This window comes from Tasmannia lanceolata, unplaced genomic scaffold (genome assembly GCF_043159265.1).
Source record: "Tasmannia lanceolata isolate RefF3 unplaced genomic scaffold, GAP_Taslan_0.1 ptg000015l, whole genome shotgun sequence".
NCBI lineage: Eukaryota > Viridiplantae > Streptophyta > Magnoliopsida > Canellales > Winteraceae > Tasmannia > Tasmannia lanceolata.
The window spans coordinates 24,464,849-24,486,505 of record NW_027518692.1 but is presented as its reverse complement, the minus strand read 5'-3'; the positions used below and the strand labels follow the sequence as shown (position 1 = coordinate 24,486,505).

Genomic DNA, 21,657 nt, shown 5'->3' with positions numbered 1-21,657 from the left:
GAAGAAAGGAAAAGGAAAAGAAAAGAAAATTCTGTTATGAGAGAGAGAGAGAGAGAGAGAGAGAGAGAGAGGGAGAGATTTCTAGTAAACTTGATAGGAGGAGAAAACCATAAGAAGGGCTCTCCTTGCTTACCTAAGCTGTACAGAAAAGGCCTAAAGCTAACCCCGAACAGTAAAGCTTCATAGGGTATTTCTGTCAAGGTGCAGATAGCATCTTTACAGGCATGTCTATTTCACGTCTCCTAAGACACGGCCCAGATCATTAAGCCTAGAGCGGGTAGAAACTTACCCAACAAGGAAGACATACTTAGGATTAAGATTTATAATTTTGCTAGAGATTTAAGCACTAAAGTAGTTTTATCATACACAATGTTGCAGAAGCTGAGATAGAGAGACTAGAAAGGCTAAACGAGACTGAGAAGTGGGGAATTAGATTACTTGATGAATGTACTTGTACATACAACCTTATTAGAATTGTGAGACTTTGAATATGTTACATTTGATCATCTTAATTTTCTAAAACTCAACACATACTTACAAAAATATATTTGATAATATTAAATTTAATATTAAGATATTAGGAATCTAGGACAGGAGTTCAGAACATAGGAACTTTGGACTATCCAAGCCTTGTGATTAGCAATAACAAACACAGAGCAAATGGATGTTTTCTTCTATTTACTTGCAGTTGTTCTCTTTCAGATCACATTCACATGCCCCTTGTGTATGCATTGGCTTAGAAAGATAAAGTTTTCATGTTCTTCAAGTACAGCCAAGGATTTCCAAAGAAAAGAACAGAAAAAAAACACCCCTCTTCCTTTTCTCAATTCAAGAGGCAAGGAAATCCCCCTTTGCTGCAGTAGAAAAAGCATTCTCCACATTTCATCTGAAAACAGATACTGTCTTTTTTTCCAAGGCACACAAACAGATAAAAATTTGCAATCGATGAGGCTTACTTGTATACCAAGAAAATGAAGCCCACAAGCAGGAGAAAGCAAACAACAAATAAAACCCAACTCTAACAATCTCTAAATTGTCAAAGGAAAACAGTAGTTTCTTAGAAGGTTGGGATGGATTTTGCCCGAATGAACTGTTTTAGGATGGCCTTCTCTTCATCAATACACTTCTTCTCAGACGCATTTTCTGGCTTGGTATTCCTCTTCTCTTCCAACATCCACTTGAAAAGCTGGCGTTGCTCATTCTCTTGAATGGGTTTGTGCACCTTTATTGGTTCTACGACAATTGGAACGGCCAATGTTTTCTCAGGAACTGGTACGGCTGTACTCTCAACAGGAGCAGATGGAACCTCCTGTGCAACTTCTTCGGCTTCTGTACCGGTATCTTTGTTCCCCGTCCTCATAAATAGGTAAGCTGAAATGCCACATCACCATCAGCAAATAACGAAATTACATAGCCCGTATGGAGATCACGATCAATGCAATGCCATACAATCAACAAATGCTAGGCCGATAGCAAAGCAAGTTCCCCGATACAATGTGAAAGGTAACAATTGTAAATTGTGGTGGACATGGGAAGTCATTGACGGGTTTTCATAAAAGCCCAACTCAAATGGCCATTCAAAAAAAAATGATGAGAAAAGAAAAAGTGACAGAAGATTTCCACTCTTCGGTTGCTTCCCTAAGACAGATACTAGAAATGACATTCCAACTGAAGAGGTTCATGCAAAGAAAATCCAATATGTCATACAGAACGCAACATGAGGCACACTCTTCTAAGAGCCCAAAGGCAAGGGAAGCCTCAAGCCAAGGAGGTGTCGGGTTCGAGATCTTGACTCATTTCATGCATCAAACATTTCTTAAAGAAAAAAACTTGGAAGTTTATAAAAAACATATAAAAGTTTGGAAATATTACCCATATACTGTGACATTAGAGTAAAAGACGACATTAAATTACTCAAAACTGTGCAAGGACTAGGGATAGTCTCTATTCAGATTCTAATAACAATAAATGCCAATCCACATACTCTTCAAACAAAATTTGCTCCCCATCTTCCTATCCCAGGTGTTTGACATAAGTGTTAGTGTCCATGAAATCATCCATGAACGGAAGTTCTCAATAGTCAACTTCATCAATTTCCTTAATGATTAACATTTCCTCTTCTTCAGCAACAATGACTAGGCATTGGCTTTACCTTCTTGTGGGTAGATAACAGCATCATCACTAAAAATGAAAATAGAAATTACGGAAGGGACAAAACTTGCCAATAGCTGGCCTTGGTACACACTCTCTAGCTAGTGTGTCATCTCTCTCGAATCTCATTGAAGGCAAATGTTCCCAAGACCGAGCCCTCCTTTTTTGAAAAAGGAGGTCCCTGAAGTTTTTTCAATCTTTTTGCTACTATCTTCAGAATCCTGAAGAGGGACATATAACACACAGGAAGATTTGCAGGAGTGGCCTTAATTATAGTAACCCCACCTCCACGAGAGAGATAAGATTTTTACCAATGAGCCACTTTTCTATCTATGCACTCCATAACTGAATCCCAAAGTGCTTTACGAGGAATCCTGATGCTTAGAGGAAGACCGAGATAGGAAATTGGAAGCCTATGAACAGGACATCCAAAAGAAACTGCAAAGGTCTCTCACACATCTCATCCACATTAACACCCACAAGGAAGCTCTTTGAGACATTCACTTTAAACCATGAAACCTCCTCAAACCACCATATTGTACCTCTCACTGTGCGAATTTCAGTTTTGGAAGTGCTGCGAAATATCAAAGTATCATCCAAGAGCTGGATGAGAGATGGGATTACATCTCGGACCCGACTGCTAGGCAAGTGGTTGTGGAGATTGGGTGAAAAGTGCGACGCCCTTTGAAGAAGGATCATCATTAGTAAGTACGGGGAGGGGGTTGGGAAGGGTGGGAGGGGAGAGAGTAGTTAGTAGTGGTCAAGGCTCAGAAATACGGAGGTCAGCTTGTAGCGTTAGAGAGTTATTTTATCTGCTTACAAGGTTTTGGGAGGATGTGTGGTTGGGCCCTAGTCCTTTTTCCCTTCAATTTCTCAGCCTCTATAGGATCGTTTGTGAAAAGGGGGATTAGAATTTCTAACTATTTTGAGTGCGGAATGTAGGGTTGTTGGGGGCTGCGACTGGCATCGACACTTTTAAGGATGAGGAGATTGATGCCTTTACCAATCTTCTTGGGTGCCTCAATTGTTTGTTCATCGCGTCATGCATTGATGGCCACAAAATTTGTGTGCCGGATCCTAGAGGTGTTTTTTCGGTTCGGACTTTTTTCTATTGCTTACCTAAGGGCGGTCGGTCCACTTTTTGGTCAAGAGTCTGGCTGTTGGAAGTCCCTCCAAAGGTTCAGTGTTTTGGTTTGATGACAACTCATGGTAACATAGTTAATCTTTTGCACAATTCATGAGGAGAGCTGCGTCACATTCCTATTTGTTGTAAGGTGGCTTGGACATCTAGACATCCAAATCCTTAGATGACTGGGGCTATTCCCAATTCTTTCGCCTCCCTCTCGGAGGGATGGAGATGTAGACATTTGGGTTAGAAAAGATGATGTAAGCGGTTCATCATCTTTTGGGTGCAAAGAATTTAGAGGATACTCCGCTAGTGACGTGGTTCATGACTAGTCCTTTTATCATTAGAGACAGGATGTCGAAGGAGAAGGCTAGAAGAGTTGTCCAAGGTGGGAACGTCCAATTTCTAACTCTTTTAAGCTTAATTTTGATGATGCCTCCTTGGGCAACCTGTGCCCATTTGGTATATGAGGGGCCTTTAACGATCATTTGGGTGAGGTTAGGCTTGCTTTTTCTAGCCCAATTGGGAGGTGTGACCCCACCAAGACCGAAGTGAATGTATTCACAGTGGGACTAAAGCTTACCCTAGTCACTTTGGCGGTCAGCTGTTACTAACGGAAGGCTACTCGTTCAACATTATTGCTTGGGCTACCGGCTATTCTCTGCATCAATGGAGATTTGATAATATTATCAATGAAACTAGGGTCCTCATTAATCATTTTCATTATTTTTTTGGCATTCTGACACTCCCTCCTTGGTGCTAACCTGGACAGCTCTTTCACTTGAGACATACAAGATTGCTTCATTCAAGGATGGCTTTAAAGACCACTCCCTTCTCACAACATACGCATAATAGAGTGTCATTCCCTCATTAAGTCCCATCAACAACAAACAAGTAATGGAATTTGCTGGCTACGTAAAGCTTGCTGAACCATATCCAACAAAGGAGTCAAGCTGAAGTGAAAAACAAAATAAAGAAAAGTGAAAAGCACCCTAAACACAAACAAAAACTAGATAAAAACAGGAACAGGGAAAAATGGTAAAATAAAATATGACGACAAATGGGATATATTCAATACAAGACAAAGACATTGCATGAGAAACTTGTCTCTGGATCCGTACCCATTACTTATGCACTTGTTGAACACCCAAAATCTGCTAGTATGGAATACATGCCTGGGTACCAGGCTCCAAGTATACCCCAACTCGCTAAAGGGGCAACTAAAGATGTTGGTAGTAGCATATACATGAATCTTCCAGTTTTCATCTTGCAACTCCTAAATACATAATAATTTAGTATCATATTTCTGGGGTATTAATAAACAGAGGTTGGATGTGACTTCCCTAATAATTATTGAGCTTTAATGTATGGTGAGGTATATTCTGCTCTCCTGGCCTGAAAGAAAACATGACAATATTATGTTCATAAGGGCAAGATGTCTCTAGCCGGACACTATTATCCATGATATATGTAATCCCTTTGCATTATGCTTATCTATAGATGGGAGAGGTAATAGAGTGGTTGCTAAGTATGCCCCAATAGGCAGAGTACTAACATGAATGCGGATCTCATCTAAAACAAACAACCAACTTGTGTCAAGGCTCTCTAACTTCACGAGCTTACAATGGCCACAATCTCATCAAGGATAAATCCAGTAAGGATGATACACTGTGGAACTTAATTCATTATATCAGAAAGAGTGAGTTTTTATATTGTGCCAGACCGTCAAGCATCGTGAAAGCGGTACCACCCTTGATATTTGATCCAACAGCAGCGCACTTTGTAAGACGCTGCTGTTGGATCAAATATCGAGGATGGTGCATTTGGCATACCACCTTCACGTGACTTGATGGTCGGGGCACCATATAATTTCTCCAAAAAGAGTAACCATAAAGGGGTCAATGCATCTAAAATTCCATGTGATTCACACTATGTCTTTAAACAGATGATTACCATTTCAACAACACAAGAAAAAACCTAAGATTTAGCCGACACTTTGAATTTATGGCTAACACACGTGTCATGTCGTGTCCGAAACGACACACGTGTCCACAGGTGTCAACACTCCTTTAGATACTTTTAAATGTATTTTCTAGGAATGTTAGAGTTAATGTGGGCGCGTGGACACGAATTTGTGTAATAATCAATAATTTTATGTGTATGTATGTGTCACAATTTCTAGATTTTTAGATGTTTCCATGTCAGACAACTCATATCCGTGTCGAAACTCGACACATGAATTCGTATCGACAAACTATGATTATATATACTTTCTAATTTAGCCATGTCCCCGTTTCTAAATTTTAGGGGTTTGCCATGTCCGACATTGAGTGTCAGTGTCGCAGTCGACACTCATGTTCGTGTCCACAAATCATATAAAATAACCTTAGAAGCTACCACACATCTTATGGGACTCAAATAACTCTTAAATCAGACTCACAATGCCTTGTCTTTCACTAATATCTTTTTCCTAAACAACCGAAATTACAATATAGACAGTGAAATTGACTAATTTTTTCGCCATTCATACGAATTCTTGCATTGACCAACATTTCTTCATTCAGAAGCAATGGGAGAAGAAACCAATACTAAACTTACAATTAGAATGACCACAAGTCCCATTTAAAAAACACTCCCAAAATAATTCTAGCACAACTAATCTACCTTTCGAAGACCCAAGTAAACCAAAAAGCAAAAAACCAACTACCAATTCAACAATTATGTAGCAAAATCTCATAAGCCTACTTATGTGCAAGATCAAAATCAAGGGTTCCGACAAAAATGAAAGTGATAATAGGGTACAAACTCAAAACCCACTTAAGTCCAAGAACACAAAATTAAGTACAAGTACTTAAATTACAGAATTAGAATAGCCACAAGCCCCATTTCAAGAACACACACACAAAACAATTCAAAGCATATATAATCCACCTTTTGAAGACCCAAGTAAACCAAAAAGCAAAAAAACACATACCAATACAACAATTATGTAGCCAAATCTCATAAGCCCACTTAAGTACAAGATTAAAATCAAGGGTTCCCACAAAAAAAAAAATCAAAGTGATAATAGGGAACAAACTCAAAACCCATCTTCAATTAAAGCCCCTTTATGCATTCTATAGCATAAAAGACAAAAAGAGAAAGAGAAACTGTGAAGATAATAACCTCCAACAGCAAGATTGACAGTAAGGAGAAGTGGCCATAAAAATTTGTAACGGCGAGCAAATGACTCCTTAGGAGGAGGAGGAGGAGTTGATTGAGAAGACTCCATTTTAGGAGTAGATGGGTTGGGAACAGGCGTAGAATAGTCCTTTGCCTTTGGCTTCAACTGTCCTGCAATATAACAAAAAACCCATGATTCTCTTTATTCTCTGGATTTTTTTTCAGGGTTTGGTGGGTGTGAAACAATCAAAGAAGCCATGAATCAAAAGATACTAGATTAGAAACATAGGTTCTTTAGCATCATACCTTTCTTGGGTTTATTGGTGTATAGCTTTGGACCATCGCTCATCGTTCTTCACCTTTTTCTGTGTATATTTTCTTTCTTTTCGTCTGTTTTCAGTAAAAGGATCTAGACATGTGGTATTCATATTGTATTCGTTTCCAATTGACATTAAAAAGGGAAATGATTTTGGCACTACCGTGTTTTGATAACTGAACTAAGTCTTCTTGTCATTTATTATTTAAACAGCTGTCAAAGGTTAATACAGTTCCCACAAAGCTCTCAGAAGCCAATTAAAGATGAAAAAACAAGATGGATTAGTGCAATTATAAAAACAAAGTAGTGCTGATATCAGTAGCCTAAAAAAATAGAACTCAATAATTCAACAAAGTGAAAAAAACAAAACAAAGAAAAAAGAAGTGAGAAGAGGAAAATAAATAAATGAAAAGATCAATAACTTTCAAAAAAAAAGAAAAAAAAAGAAAAAAAGAAAACAGAGATCAATAACAAAAGCAACAAGAAAAAGAAATGAGCCCCTTGAAACAGTTTAAGATGACATGTCAGCAATGTCTATTGTTGGGAAAGTTGCCTTATTCCCATCTACATGACTTGCTTGTGTGGGAAGGCAAGAGAGAAAGAGGAAGAAGAGAGACAAGGGAGAGAAAGAAAGATGGAGAAGAGAGAGAGTGAGAGAGAGAAGAGGGAAGTGGGTTTTTCTTGGGTTGCTTTGGATTTTTCTTGGGTTTTCTCTTGTGGGTTTCTCTCGGGTTACTCCTGGGTACAGTCTTGGGTTTGAGAAGCAATGAAAGTGTTGCGGCTTTTGAGTTTCAGGTTAAATCCATTGTAATCCTTGTATATTGTTTTTTCTCATATTGGAAGATCGTGTTTCTCGCCCGAGGAGTAAGCTTGGCCGAACCACGTAAAATCTTGGTGTTCATCTTGTGGCTTGCTTGGTTTATTTTATCTTTTCCGTTTAATTTGTGCACGATAGGATTGTTATGCCCGGCGGGTTTTCTCAACATCTATTGTACTCAATCATGTCTTAAATTCGAGATTTTAGTTTTTCAATAACCATCAGAGAAATAAAGTTTTACCGTAAATGAAAAATACCAAAATTAGTAGAAATTCAAAATTAAAAAACATAAAAAAAATCACCAAAGCACAAGAACATAGGTGAATGAAAAGGAAAATGACATTTCAAATATTTCCACCCATTTTGTTTGTCCTTACTTGGAATTTTGGAAATGAAGTCATCTTTAGGGATAGGCAAACAAAAGGAGTTGGACAATTTTCATGAAAAAGACAAACAAGAGGGGTGCAAATGCTAGAAAGGGAGAGAAAATATCATTTACTAGGGTGAGTTCTGTGGGAGTAAAGGTGGGGTGGGGGTAAAACATTTATTTACCCTCTATGAAAAAAGCTTTAAGTGGTGCGACTTACCCTTCGGGATTCTTCGTCATACCCCAAAGTCAAGTAAGTCGCGTAAGTGCGTAACCCCTTGGAGGTAGTAATTAGAAAGTAAGTCACACTCTCTCTCTCTCTCCAGTAAAATGTAAAAGTTAACTGAAGATTTATGTGACTTTGTGAATTATCATGAGATATTTTTTTAATCGTAGTATATTTTCGTTAAAAACAAAGGAAAGACCGAAATGGTCAGACCTATAACAGTACATCCAAAATCATAAGCATGACAGAAATAAGAAATAAGAAGAAAGGAAAAACATATCAAGGGGGAGATAATCAGGCATCTCAAACTCCGACATTCCTACTCCTTCCCTTGCTAATCTATCTGGCACGTTATTGCCCGATCTTCTAATGTGTCTGAAGATGATCGAAGACCCTCCCACTATGTCTTGGATCTCGTCCAAATAATACGCGAATCTCCAAGGGGGTCATGAGAACATCTAAGCCAACGAGAGAAATTATATGATGGCCGACCGTGTAGTAACAAGGGCGGAGAGAGAGAAAACCTGCCACCCTTGATTTGTGATCCAAGGAAAAGTAAAAAAAAGGGGCTTTTCTTGGATAAAAAATCAAGGGTGGGAGGGTTTTCTCTCTCTAACCTTTACATGTAAAGGTCGGCCACCATATAAAATCTCAGCTAACGGATGACATTAAGGGAATCTCCCTCAGCTATCACCCAGTCCAAGGAGTCTTTGTCCAAGATTTTTATGCCCTGATGAGCTGCTCAAACCTCTGCCTTATTGCGTCTGAGACCCCCAAAACCCCATATGAGCTCACCCCCCCCCCCCCCCCCCCCCCCCGCATCCCTTAGAACCCCACCAATGCCTGTCGGTCCTGGCTTAGCCATACTGGATCTGTCAAAGTTAAGCTATACAAAACCTTGAGCGGGAGGATCCCACACTTGCACAACCACAGGGTGCTAATCTACACTAAAGCAAATCTCCCTCCCTCCATCATTCTATAGGTCAAAAATGGATACAAACTTATAAAGCACGGAAGAATTTTCACCCGATATTGCTGATCTTTCTTTGTTGGTGAACAAAAAAAACTTAAAAAAAAAAAGAAAAACTCTAAACAAATGATCATAGCCGCTTGACTAAGGGTGATGAAAAAGGCATTCATTGATGATATCCCTAAGCTGTTGATTCTTTGCGTGTTAGAGAGAGAGAGAGAGAGAGAGAGAGAGAGAGAGAGAGAGAGAGTCTAACAGCCATTATGGTCACACATTCAACATGGGTACACGTAAGTGTTCTTGATGCATCATTCACGTGGCATACTTTAGGTGATCAAGTCTATGGGGACTAAAATAACCACCCAATCACAATGTTACGGTCCTGAGTGGGGGCCCGCCTAGGTATGGGACTGGGTGGGACCCAGCCTAATATCGGACAAGTTTAAAGGGCCTTGCCTAACACGTTCCATCAGTTCTGGAACTTTTGGCATATCTGTAAGGTACCTAACACACAGAGTGACATGTGGCAAAGGATAATAATGTAATCACACCTTTTAAGAAAGCTTTCAGACCTTGCCTTGCCCATTCATAAGTTTACGCTTGTCTAAGGGCATTAGGGTAATCTCATACTTAATGCTCAATTATAAATAATCCCCTAAGGCTCAAAGGTAAATGTTCAGATCCCAAAATTTACTATTTATAGTATTTCTTTCCTTATCAGTTGCTGGTCACTGACTTAAGCATCGGAGGGCCTTCCCAGAGTGCTCTCTACATAGATCGTTTGACCATTTGCTATTGTGCTCAGGCCTCCTTTAGTTCTTCCAAAGCCACCTCAACAAATATCCAATTTCTGGCTGCAACAAAGTCCATTGATTCTACCGGGCCAACTTGAGTGTTACTAATTTTGCATATGTTACACATAAAGAGTGATTAAATTTACGTCCTTTGCTTCGTCCTCAAGCTAGATAGGTTATGGCAGAAAAATCTCCTTGAAAAGATGATCTTATAGCCCCCTAACATATTTGTTGTTTAGAGTAGGAATTTTAAATGTTACTTGAATATCTCTCACGAATAGATATAAATGAATGAAGATATGAAGGATATTTTCAGATCAAGGGCATTCCATCAGATTTTGTGGCTACGTCCCGATCCAAAATAATTCTGAACCTTACTTGACGTTCATTATTTTTCAGAAAAGTACAGTGGGGCCCACTTCATTGGATGATCCAAACCGTTCAATTGTTGCAGCCACAACGTAAATAGGCTATCTCCCGTGAAATTTCCACAGGATGATCCCAACCCTCCAATTTGTAGATGTGGTTCACATTATAGAAACATCTGCAGTTTCGAGGGTTAGGATATCCTTTGGAGATGATTTACTGGGTACAACCAACGAATGAACGGTTAAGATCATCCTATGAAACGGGTCCCACCCTACTTTTTGAAATGCCAGACTTCACGCGTACACAGCACAAAGAATCTCATAAATCCTATGCTGCGTGGGAGTGAAGTTCAGTATTTTTTCAAAGAGTGAAGTGGGTTCCCAATTCATTGGATTATAAAAAACGTTTGTTAGTTGGGCTACAGCGTAAATAGGTTTTAGCCTGTAGATCTTCTGCATACGCTGATCATAACCCCCTCCGATCTAGAGACTAGAGGTTTCTATAATGAACGGTTTGGATCATCCTATGAAACTGTCCCTACTCTACATTTTGAAAAATACTGGACTTCATGGGCACATATCACATAAAATCTCATGAATCTTATGTTGTGTGCTGAGTGAAGTCCAATATTTTTTAAGAATGCAGTGGGGTCCACTTTATAGGATGACCCAACCGTTCATTTGTGGGGCCACGACCTCCATAGGATGATCCTAACCCTTCGATCTTTAGAGGTTTCTATAACGTGCCGTCCCTCTGTAGATCCGAGGGGGTTAGGATCATCCTATGGAGTTGTTCTACGAGGTAATGCCTATTTATGTTTTGTCCCAACAAATGAACGGTTTGGATCATCCTATGAATTGTGGGCCCCACCGCACTTTTTTCTCCAATTAACGTTTGGATTCTTTGGATCGGGTCCATTCACAGCGTAGCGTTGAAAGTTTTAACAAAGTGGTTCCATCCAAGTCAAATGGTCTGTTCTAAAGTGTACTTACCAAAGCTGTGTTTTTTCCTGGGAAAAACCTTTCAGTGAAAATTTTCCACGGAAAACAAAATTTCAATGAAAAGTCTCTCTCTCTCTCTCTCTCTCTCTCTCTCTCTCTCAGTCTCCACACTGTGCAGCGTGTTTCTTTAACATCCATCCGTTTAATACCGAATATAGTCCTTTGAATTTGTAGCAATAATATCCATATAATCACAATCAATTGTTTTTAGGCTGTGTTTATTTTGCGTTTCAAGAATATAACTGATTATTAGACTCAAAATTAAGGCCCTATTCATTTATGATTGTGAGCCCCAAACCGATTAATTGATTATGTTGGTTTGAGGCTCACAATCGGTTGTCCCAATCTTAAGGCCTAGTTCGTTTCAGATTATGACAGTCGATTGTCAGCCCAAAACCTATTATTGGACTCAAAATTAAATGTAATTTTGAGTCCAATAATTGGCTTAGGGCTGACAATCGGTTGTCATAATCTCAAACGAACAGGGCCTAAACGAACAAGGCCTACATGTAAATTTGGGTCAAATAATCTGTTTTGGACTCGCAATTGATTTTCAAAATCTAAACAAATCGGGCCTTAGTATTTTCATTTTCAATAATCAAGCACAATGATAATGTGCATTTGTTTCCCTTTTTCTAATATAATTTTGTACTATCAAACTGCATCATGGTCTGCCTACCAGATTGCCCTATTAAGGGTCTCGCCTGCACCGGAAGATTATACTAACCATCAACAAAGGTGATATTTATGCAGGTTCGTTTTTTGCGTGGCCATCCTAAACCTCTGTTTGTAATTAGTTGGCTAAGATCAGATCACATGAGGAATCATGTGGTGGCCCATCAAATCGACAGCCCCGATTGATTCGCACCATGTCATGTGTACGGTGGAGACTGGGAAAATAGCTACTCATCAACTTTAGGGGTGCTGGGTTGGGTCGGGTTGAGGCCAACCATAACCGCGACAACATTCTCTCAACCCTAAGTCCCTAACCCAACCCAACCCGAACGTTAGGTTGGTGATGGTCAACCCTAACCCAACCCACCTCTATATTACTCAACCCTAACCCAATCCTGTCTAACCTGTTTTTTCCAAATCTGGGTGGCCCGAGTTCGGTGCTGGTCTGTCGCATGTCTGACCATCCACTCCATTCACAAGGTGGATGGTCAGACATGCCACAGACCAGCCGCGAAATGCCTTTTGCGATGGACCCTAGCAAATCCCATTTAAAAAATCACAATAAAAATTGAGGATTGAGATCAGGTTTGGGCCACGTAGGGTTACCAAGGCCTCAACCTTAACCCAACCCAAAATTAAAATGGGGTTGGCTTTTCCCAATCCTAACCCACCCAACTCGAGCAAAAATTAGTTGAACCCGTCGGGTTCAGGTTGAGCTCGACCTGAGTTGGACCCCTAAATTCCAACTTGTCCAAAAAGGTTACATTCTTGCCCATAAGGGTGTGTGTTGGGAGAGGTATGGGGCCTTTTGCCATCGAGGATACTGTCCTTTAGCACAGACCCATGACCCATAGATTTTGAAGCATCCCTGTGATAAGTACCCGCCTTTGGACTCACTCTATAAAATTGTGACACCGTCTCTCTCACTAGAAACATGGACGGGAGTGATTCACAAGCCATGTACGTAGCATTGCTCGTGATCGAAAAAAATTCATTACTATTTTTCCAATCACTGGATATTACCCAGTGTTTGATCGGATAAGGAATTCTCGTACATATGCAAACGGGTGAATTAAAGCTTTCTCGAGGCTTCGAATTTGTTGCCTTTGCATCATATGATATTTGTGTCTTTATTTATTTATTTTCTTCTAGTGATTATGCACTTGATTCAATAGATCATTTCCATAGGATGATCCTTACCCTTCAATCTGTAGAGGGACTGCAAATTATTAAAACCTATATAGATCCATGGTTTAGGATCATTCTAAGGAGATGTTCTATAGCTAGGGTAAAACCTATTTAGGTTCTGTCATCAGATGAACGGTTTGGATCATCTTATGAAGTGGGCTCCACTGTACTATTTGTGAAAATTACTGGACTTCGCACTCACACAGCATGTAAAAACTTTTGAGAATTTTAATTGACTAAGAATATCATATAGAAATTTTAATTGGGAATTTGCATTTTTTATTGAAACGGCTGAATTTTATTCAAGTACAGATAGGAAGCCAAGGACCGAGGAGGTCAATATGCATACGACTTATGTGTATTGAGTGGGAGAAAGGAGGGTGAGCAGATTTTTACTTTATTAGGGTTCTCTTTTACCATAATGGAAGAAAGGGTAGGATGAGTTTTGAGAGAAGTTCTTGTTGGGGGTGGGGACGACAAGGACTCCTTGTGGGAAATACAAGAGAGTTAGGGGAATTTATAAAGAGAATTACGAGAAGGGATTTGGGATTTGATTGATCTTGTTTTAAATTGACCAGTGAAATTTTCTATAATCTTTTTGATTCTTGCTCATACTGAAATTTTTGATCAACTCCCTTTTGGAAGCAGGCCTTTATGTCCAACCATGAAAATCTTATGTGGATTGAAAAATCGACATAAGTTTGATTACAATAAATTCCCAATATGAAAATATAACTTTCCATTAAAATTCTTCATAAGAAAATAGAATCTTCTGATTTGAAGCGCACAACCAAAATTTGATGATGAATATCCCCTGATGTTATTGCATAATGTATATTACCGAAGAAGACGTCGCTCGTTGATGTGTCGCGAAAAGATGGATCAAAACAAATCATAGCCTCAATGAGCTAGACAAGACTAGTTCAAGCCTCGATGGACGAGTAGTAATGAGTCACCATGGACTAATGCTGGAATGGTTGGCCAAAGGAGGAACCTAGCTAGATTAGGCACCTAGATTAAATGAGTAACTAAGTTAAATTAGAATATTCCAGGATTATCTCTTTCCATGTTTACCATGATCTTCTTTCTATCTTTGGGTTGGCCTACACGTGGCACATTTGGCCCTACTTTTGGGTTTGGCCATTACATGTGGATTTTGCTATCAAAGAGGTTTGAACCCGGCATTTGCTTTGATACCATGATAAAATTGGGAACTTTACTAATTCTTTGATGATATACAATGCATCTAAAGGTGTGCTTATATAGAGCACATACATGATAAAGATAGAAAGAAGATCACGGTAAACATGGAAAGAGATAATACAAGAATATTCTAATTTAATCTAGTTACTCATGTAATCTAGGTGCCTAATCTAGTAAGGTTCCTCCTTTGACCAACTTGCCTAATCTCCAACTGTGATGATCCAACAGTGTGATTTCAACTCAATCCAACGGTGAATCTCAACTCAGTCTAACAGTGCCCAACCGCATAAATTATGTGTACACTTTGCATATTGTCATTTCTTAATCTTTTGCTAGCCATTAGAATGTATTTGGCTGGTTTTCAACATGTGGTATGGAATGAAAAGGGCTTCTATCTATATTACTCCCTCGACTAGTAAAGAGGGTCACTCTTTCTAATAACGGTTGGAAGACAAGCAGGACTTAGAATCCATGCAATCATTGATTTCTCATGTGATCTAGTCAGCTACTTTTGTCTCAAGGTAAAATTGTTGAAAACCAAGTGGGTTCTAATTCTTCTACAGTAAAAATCATAGTCTTTTGCCCATTTGGGGTTTAAAGGATCAGATGAAGCCATGCTTTTCTGATTTGGGTCTGTTGGTTTCCCTGATTTGAGTCTAGTGGGTTGTGTTTCAAGGTTGAAAAGAACTTGTTATCTTTTGATTAGCTGGTTTTACAATACAAAGAAGAGAGAGGATAAAAGGCTGCAAAGTTCTGTAATTAGTTGAAGAAAATGTAGATTAATGGAAAACTGTCTTTGTCTACAGCCTGCACAAGCATTGAATGCTTTTTGGCTAGACTAAGGAGGGAGATGCTATCATGCAAAATGTAGCCCATCTTTCAACTGCACAGACCCCTAAAATTCTTTCCCAAAACTCCAAAATACCACTAATTGGAGTGCAACTGCTCTTGGTGAAATTTGCAGATAGGGTTTTGTCATTTTGGACTGTGTAGTAGTATTCTCCCTTTCTCCTTTACCTGTCTTTTAACTGAGAGTGTTTGGGTGTCTTTGTATTCGTAGTCACGTGAATACCTTTTTAGCCTTTCCTTTTTTTTTTATACTTTTCTTTTCCCCATCTTCTTTGCCTTCTTTAAAGAGATATTTACACCCCTATGGATTGGCCCCCTTTTAGCCTTTTAACACCCACGTTCCCTATCTCATACCTAGTTTGTTCTTTGTTGAACAAGACTAGTCCATGACTTCAATTTATCTCCAGCCTCCCTCTTCTTTGCCTCCTCTAGAGGGCAATGGAGATCAACACCATTTTCTTTTCAACCAAATACCCCAAACTAGTTCATCTACATGTCCCATCTTTTTCAACCCAACACAAGAACAAGAAAAAGGAGATCATGATAGAAATCATCATCAACAACAATATGAGGTAAGAACAAGTGGGTTTATCTAATTAAAGTTCAAAATCATTATATAGATGAATTATTGCCTGTAATTGCACCTCTTTGATTTCTGAACTCTATGTTTCTTACTGATTTTAGGGTGATCTCCAATTTACAACTAGTGGGTCTAGTGAAAATCACTTCCTTCTATCATCTTCACTTGCAATTGTGGATGACAACAACAAGAACAATACTAGCATCAGACTCAAATCTTCTATTTGTGAGGAAGATGATAGATTTGGAGATAAATTCGATAATGGGTCCGCTAAGTGGATGTCTTCCAAGATGAGGTTGATGAGGAAGATGATGAGATCGGATCCCACGGTAGCAAACAAACAGATCGATAAGATGCAAACTTCTCACAATCAGCAGCGATCATTGCGTCCTTCTGAGGAAGAAAACAGTAACAACTCACCCAACAACAAGATCAGAGTCTGCTCGGATTGCAACACTACAAAAACTCCTCTATGGAGGAGTGGACCTGAAGGACCGAAGGTAAATCTTCCCCACCCCGCAATCTACATGTTTATTGTCTCTAACATTCATCTATCACTCAATTACATCTCTCTCTTTTTTTTTTTTGTTGAAAAAGATACCAATTTTATTAAGAAATATAGAAATGATTACAAGTGCACTTAAATCGATAAAGATACCCATATAAAATGAGGCACTAGATGCTCCTAATTTGGCTAGAAGATCAGCCAAATTGTTGGTGCTTCTAGGAACAAGAGAAAAAGAGAAAGTACCGTGCATAGTCCTATCTTTATTCTCTCGGGAGATTGGATAGCCCACAAAATTGTGTTAGAGGAATCACTTTTTACTTCCAAACTGCCCTCCATCTGGTTGATAAAAATGATCAATCCTTGTTGGAGAAATTACACCTCTTCAATCTCCTAATACTTCTAATTCATGGGTGCAGTCTCTTTGCAATGCCTGCGGAATCCGACAAAGGAAAGCAAGACGAGCCATGGCGGTGAGCGGCGGGCTTCTAGCTATGGGCACATCTATTAGTAAGAAGGTGATCAAAGAGAAGAAATCTGATACTGAGTACACCATCCAACACAAGACACGGTGCAAGCTCGAGTCCCCTCACCCGAGAAAGAAGCTTCGATTCGATGAATTCACGATAAGTTTGAGTAAGAATTCAGCCTTCCAAAGAGTTTTTCCACAGGACGAAAGAGAAGCGGCGATCTTGCTAATGGCACTTTCTTGCGGTCTTGTTCGTGGTTGAATTTTACAGTTTTCTTGGTTCCTTTTTTTTTTTTTTTAAATCTTTTTGTAGCTAAGGAGGTTGTTTTCTTGTGGGAGACTATGTTTTATGGAGGGGGAAGAGAAGATTAGGATTTAGATGAAAGGGTCTGCCCAATAACAGAAATGAATGTTTCTAGTGATCGCTTGAGTCTGTAGTAATTATGTTGTTTTTCTAAAACAGATTGGTAATGAAATTATCGATCACATTCATAATAAACTTGAAAACACCAAATAAGTATTTGGGTAATTTCAGCGTCTCTCTCTCTCTCTCTCTCTCTCTCTCTCTCTCTCTTCACACACACACACACACACACAAAAGCTAAGCTTTACATCTTCTAATGTTGTGATCTTTTTTTTTCCTGAATAACTAATGTTGTGATCTTTTAGTCACGTCTTTCAATTGCATCACTTTCTCTCTCCCTCCCTCTCTCTATCCTTTTCTTCCCTCTAGTAAATGTTTTTTCAAACAGAGAAAGAGTAGCTCTCATGAAAAATTGATCGCAGTTTTTACAGTGTTTAAGGGATTTGTATATTTCATCTCTAGATAAGAAGAGAGGCCATGATTTGGTGTATAAAGATATAAGAAGGTGGAATATCTTTAAAGGAGCAAATACACATGAAGTTATTTTTCAATTATATTAGGATTGTCTTAATAAGATAAGTGCCAAAGTTGATACAATAACTTTGGACAGCAAACAGTCAATTTCATTTTCTACCATGTTGTGGTATTGGTAGACATATGTGTGGACAAAAATTCAATATGATTTTATTTATTGAATAAGCTCTTCAACACTCCACATTTTTGCATAGTTCAATATCAACATTTATACTTGGGAAATGATATCGATCCCCAGTACCTTGTTTCAATAGCGACACTTCTCTCTTTATCTTACCCTTTTGTAATTCAATGTTAAAGGCTAAATAACAATTCCCAAATGGCTATCAACAACTAATCAAATTAATGTCCAATAAATTATGGAGTGTAATCAAATAAGGGAGTATGTGATCAATGAGACAATCAAAATTAGGAGCATGCTTAAAATAGCTAGCATTCAATACATCCAACAGAAAGGCCACACCAATGTCTAACAGTGTGGATATGGTCGCCATTATATTTATTATTAGCATATATATATATATATATATATATATATATATATATATATTAAATTAATCTTCTATTCAAAGCAAAAGATCATACACCAAGCAAAATTTTAGGTGTTTGGAACCTCAAACCTCCCTTTGATTAAAATGAACATTCATAAGTAAAAGAAACGTTGTGTTGAGATTTCTTTGGTTGAAAGGTGGGGTGGCTCCTACGTGGAGATTTCTTTCCATTTTTGATGAGATTGAGGACTTAACTGCGGGGTCCGCTATCGGCTTTCAGCATGTTAGAAGATCGGCAAATGATAAGGAGGATGCGCTAGCTAAGCGTGGTGTTTCCGCTGGTTCTATTATGTGGTTCGACCGCCTTCCTCCCTGAGGAGGGGTTTTCTCTGTATTTTGTTTTTTCTTCGTTCCTGTTTCTTTCTTGCTTCCTATTGTAAATATGGGTGGTCCACCTCGGCCTCCTTAATTTGCTATGATATATAATTATTGCCATTTCAAAAGAAAAAGAAAAGAAACGTTGTGCTAAGACTTGATGAAAAGATTGATAGAGAAAAGACAAATTTTCTTTTTATTAATTTATTTATATGGTATCACTTATCTTGGTCCTAGGCTTAAGAATGGACCTTAAGTACTTGAGATTAGTTATGAAGTTAAAAAACATGACTGAGTGGCTAAATTTGTAGCTTGTAGTATTGGGACCTGATAGGGCCGATGAAACTTGATGTGTTGATCCCATCACTCTGAGGATCAATTATGAGAGAGAACCTTGGAAGGGAAATGAAGTCTGTGGTTTTGGGCATTCAGGTAGGGATGAACATGCTGAAAACATGTTGCCGTGAAGGATTGTCGCTTAGAACATGTTATAAATGAGTCCTTAAGATCTCTTTGTAAAATTGGAAGAGGAGGTGGTCCCTAAGGCTAAACGCCTTTCGACTCATCTAGTCAATCTATCCACGCCTAGGTAGGTGGGAAACTGGGTTGCACCTAACATGTTATAATCCAGCATTTCAATTGGGGAGAAGAACTTGAAGCATATATGTTATGAAAATTTGAAATGTCCACTGCACTTGGAGGTGGACCGAGTCGAATTAGCTCGAACAAGTAACTGGTGAATCAATAAAAACTCGAGGACATTTTTTTATTAATCTATAAAAACTTAATCCCATCTAAAACAAACAGGGCTTAAGGAAGATTTTTTTTTTTTGAAAATGATAGCCAATTTTATAAAGTAAGATGACCGAGGTGGTCAAAGTACAAAGCCAAGAGAAGAAGAGCAAGATACATTAAGAAAGCAAAATACAAAGAAAAAGAGGGAACTAAGGAGGAACATAATCGAAAAGAGCTAGAGCGTCCTTAGAGACTCCCTCTCTTGCCAAATGGTCAGCTACTTCATTACGAGAGCGGCAAATTTGACAAAAAGATCAAGAATATTGAGCCATCCAATCAAACATCTCATCAAATAGGTGATCGAAACGCCAATTTCCAGTAGGTGATGAATTTGAAAACGGTCCAATCTCTTTGATATATCTTTTGCATTAGTTGTACGAAATGTGTAATCCAACCAATAGGTATTCTCTCTCTCTCTCTCTCTCTCTCTCTCTCTCTCTCTCTCCTCTGTTTGGACGTACCTTATCTATTATATAAATAGAAAAAGAGGAAAATAGATTCATGCTTTTTTGCTTTCCTTTTTCTTCTCTTGATTTATAGGAAAGTCAAACACTAAGAAATGGCTTACCCCCTATGGAATTCACCAGAATAGAATACGAATAAAGACCTCATGCCTGCCAGGATTGCCAAGACTTCATCAATACTTCCAAGGCATCCCCTAAGCAGGAAAAGAAAAGAGGACATCAACCATTCGCCAGGAATGGAGGCCTATTGCAAAGCCTCAAAGCCTCTGGAAAAATAGAAGAAAGCAAAAATTCACACCATAGGGCAAACACAAAAGAGACTGAAACAAAAATCCTCCAAAACGACTCCTCTGCCAACATCAGTCTGGAAAACAGTTTCTCCATCCTAAAAGAACCTACAGGAGATGTCTCAGAGAAAGATGATAGTGATGAGTCCGGGACAGATTCCCAAGATGATGACGATAGTGTGGACCCCGATCCGAGAGAGGCGGGGGGAACGGGCCCCGACGAGAGTCTCAGGATCATCCACATGAATGAAGAGCTCTACCAAGGAACTCTCGAAAGAAGAAATGCCTCTCATAGCATGAGTGACGATAAAATGTGAGATACCTCTCGATTCGGGGACTAGCCCAGATTCGAGGCGTACCTTAAACAAAGAAGAGTCGCCATCCAAGGAAGTGGGCCAAGGATCCCATACTATGCTCTGTTGCAATGGATAACCAGAGATATAAAAAGAAGGTTCGTGCCTGGTTACGAATTTGAAAGGTCCGGAGAGCACCTCGTCCGCCCAAGTGCTAGCACCTGATCTCTTATGCCATTTGTTATTGATTTTGAAGAGTTTTGAGCGAAAGTCATATGAAATGGGAACATATATCTCCGAGAAGACGCCTACCTAATCATGCATGTCTCAGAGATGAATAATAAAGACACAAAAAATAAATGAAAGAAGTGTCGCCTGAGAATAACTAGGTTATGAGTGTCATACCTAATTGGTGTCTAAATTCTAGTGTGCAAACACATGCATGCTACAGCTAAAGGTATAGGATTTGTACATGAAAGTAAGAAAACACAGCAAAACATACAACACAAATCAACTCTGTACATGACTGGACAAGAAGAATCCTAAAACTCTAATGCAAGACTTGACTCGGACCAAGATAGCCTTCCATCCCAGCTGCTCTATGTATCCCGGCCTCGGGAAGAATCGGAGTCAACGTAGTTCGATGACCTATTTTAAACTACAATGCCTAACCATCTAGAACCGCTATCCTAGACTCGATCCACTAGACTCGACTGATTTTTCAAGCTTTTTTGTACGATTGCTTAAATTAAAGTGAATTGTAAATTTTAGGACTCTCTATATGCCTTAACTAATGCAAGTTGAATAACTTTAAGCCAATGGAGGTGGGCCCCACATCCTATGTGTAACTAGGCTGTGCATCATAAAGAAAACCATGGGCTGACTATATGCTTCATAGTCTAGCCATCGGTTTGACTACATGTCTAACCGATCAACTTGAGGCCTCCTAACTCTAGGGACACTCACACGACAGGACATACTGTAGACACCCCATTTTGACAAGGCCCTAAAGTCCCCAAAATTGAATAACCACTTCAAAAAAAAAAAAAAAATTCACATAAAATTCCCAAATTCCGAGGTGAGAAATAAACCCAAAAATTTTGAAAATACTGTCGTTGCCAGGCCCTTTGATCGATGTTCATAACCCAAGGAACCCCCTTTTTACTTTGAACCCTGAATTGTTGGTATTGATATCTGACGCTCATGTTTATTGATTGGGTCGAGTCAGGCCGAGGTCAGGCGGAAAATGAATGGAATTAATCCGAGCCTAACCCGACTGTCAGTTG

The 21,657-nt window shown here is 39.0% G+C and overlaps 2 protein-coding genes across 2 annotated transcripts; one reads left to right on the top strand and one right to left on the bottom strand.

Annotated features, from left to right (window-relative positions):
• Nucleotides 1–799: 799 nt before the first annotated feature.
• LOC143845604 (uncharacterized) lies at nucleotides 800–6,940 on the bottom strand. The gene is made up of 3 exons (XM_077353983.1): nucleotides 6,746–6,940; nucleotides 6,443–6,610; nucleotides 800–1,371 (listed from the first exon to the last, which is right to left on the bottom strand). The coding sequence occupies exons 1-3, from the start codon at nucleotides 6,786–6,788 to the stop codon at nucleotides 1,058–1,060; spliced, it is 525 nt and encodes a 174-aa protein (XP_077210098.1). The 5' UTR covers nucleotides 6,789–6,940; the 3' UTR covers nucleotides 800–1,057.
• An 8,555-nt stretch (nucleotides 6,941–15,495) lies between these two features.
• On the top strand, nucleotides 15,496–17,297 carry LOC143847219 (putative GATA transcription factor 22). The gene is made up of 3 exons (XM_077355965.1): nucleotides 15,496–15,786; nucleotides 15,899–16,294; nucleotides 16,719–17,297. Exons 1-3 carry the CDS (start codon nucleotides 15,601–15,603, stop codon nucleotides 17,028–17,030), a joined length of 894 nt encoding a protein of 297 aa, XP_077212080.1. The 5' UTR covers nucleotides 15,496–15,600; the 3' UTR covers nucleotides 17,031–17,297.
• The last annotated feature ends 4,360 nt before the right edge of the window (nucleotides 17,298–21,657 follow it).

Coding starts and splice junctions, on each gene's coding strand:
- LOC143845604 (XM_077353983.1), bottom strand. CDS start 6,788: ATGAGCGATGGTCCAAAGCTATACACCAATAAACCCAAGAAAG. Junction 6,611..6,745: donor CACCAATAAACCCAAGAAAG/GTATGATGCTAA, acceptor GTTATATTGCAG/GACAGTTGAAGCCAAAGGCA. Junction 1,372..6,442: donor TGTCAATCTTGCTGTTGGAG/GTTATTATCTTC, acceptor GTGGCATTTCAG/CTTACCTATTTATGAGGACG.
- LOC143847219 (XM_077355965.1), top strand. CDS start 15,601: ATGACTTCAATTTATCTCCAGCCTCCCTCTTCTTTGCCTCCTCTAGAG. Junction 15,787..15,898: donor ATCATCAACAACAATATGAG/GTAAGAACAAGT, acceptor TACTGATTTTAG/GGTGATCTCCAATTTACAAC. Junction 16,295..16,718: donor GTGGACCTGAAGGACCGAAG/GTAAATCTTCCC, acceptor TCATGGGTGCAG/TCTCTTTGCAATGCCTGCGG.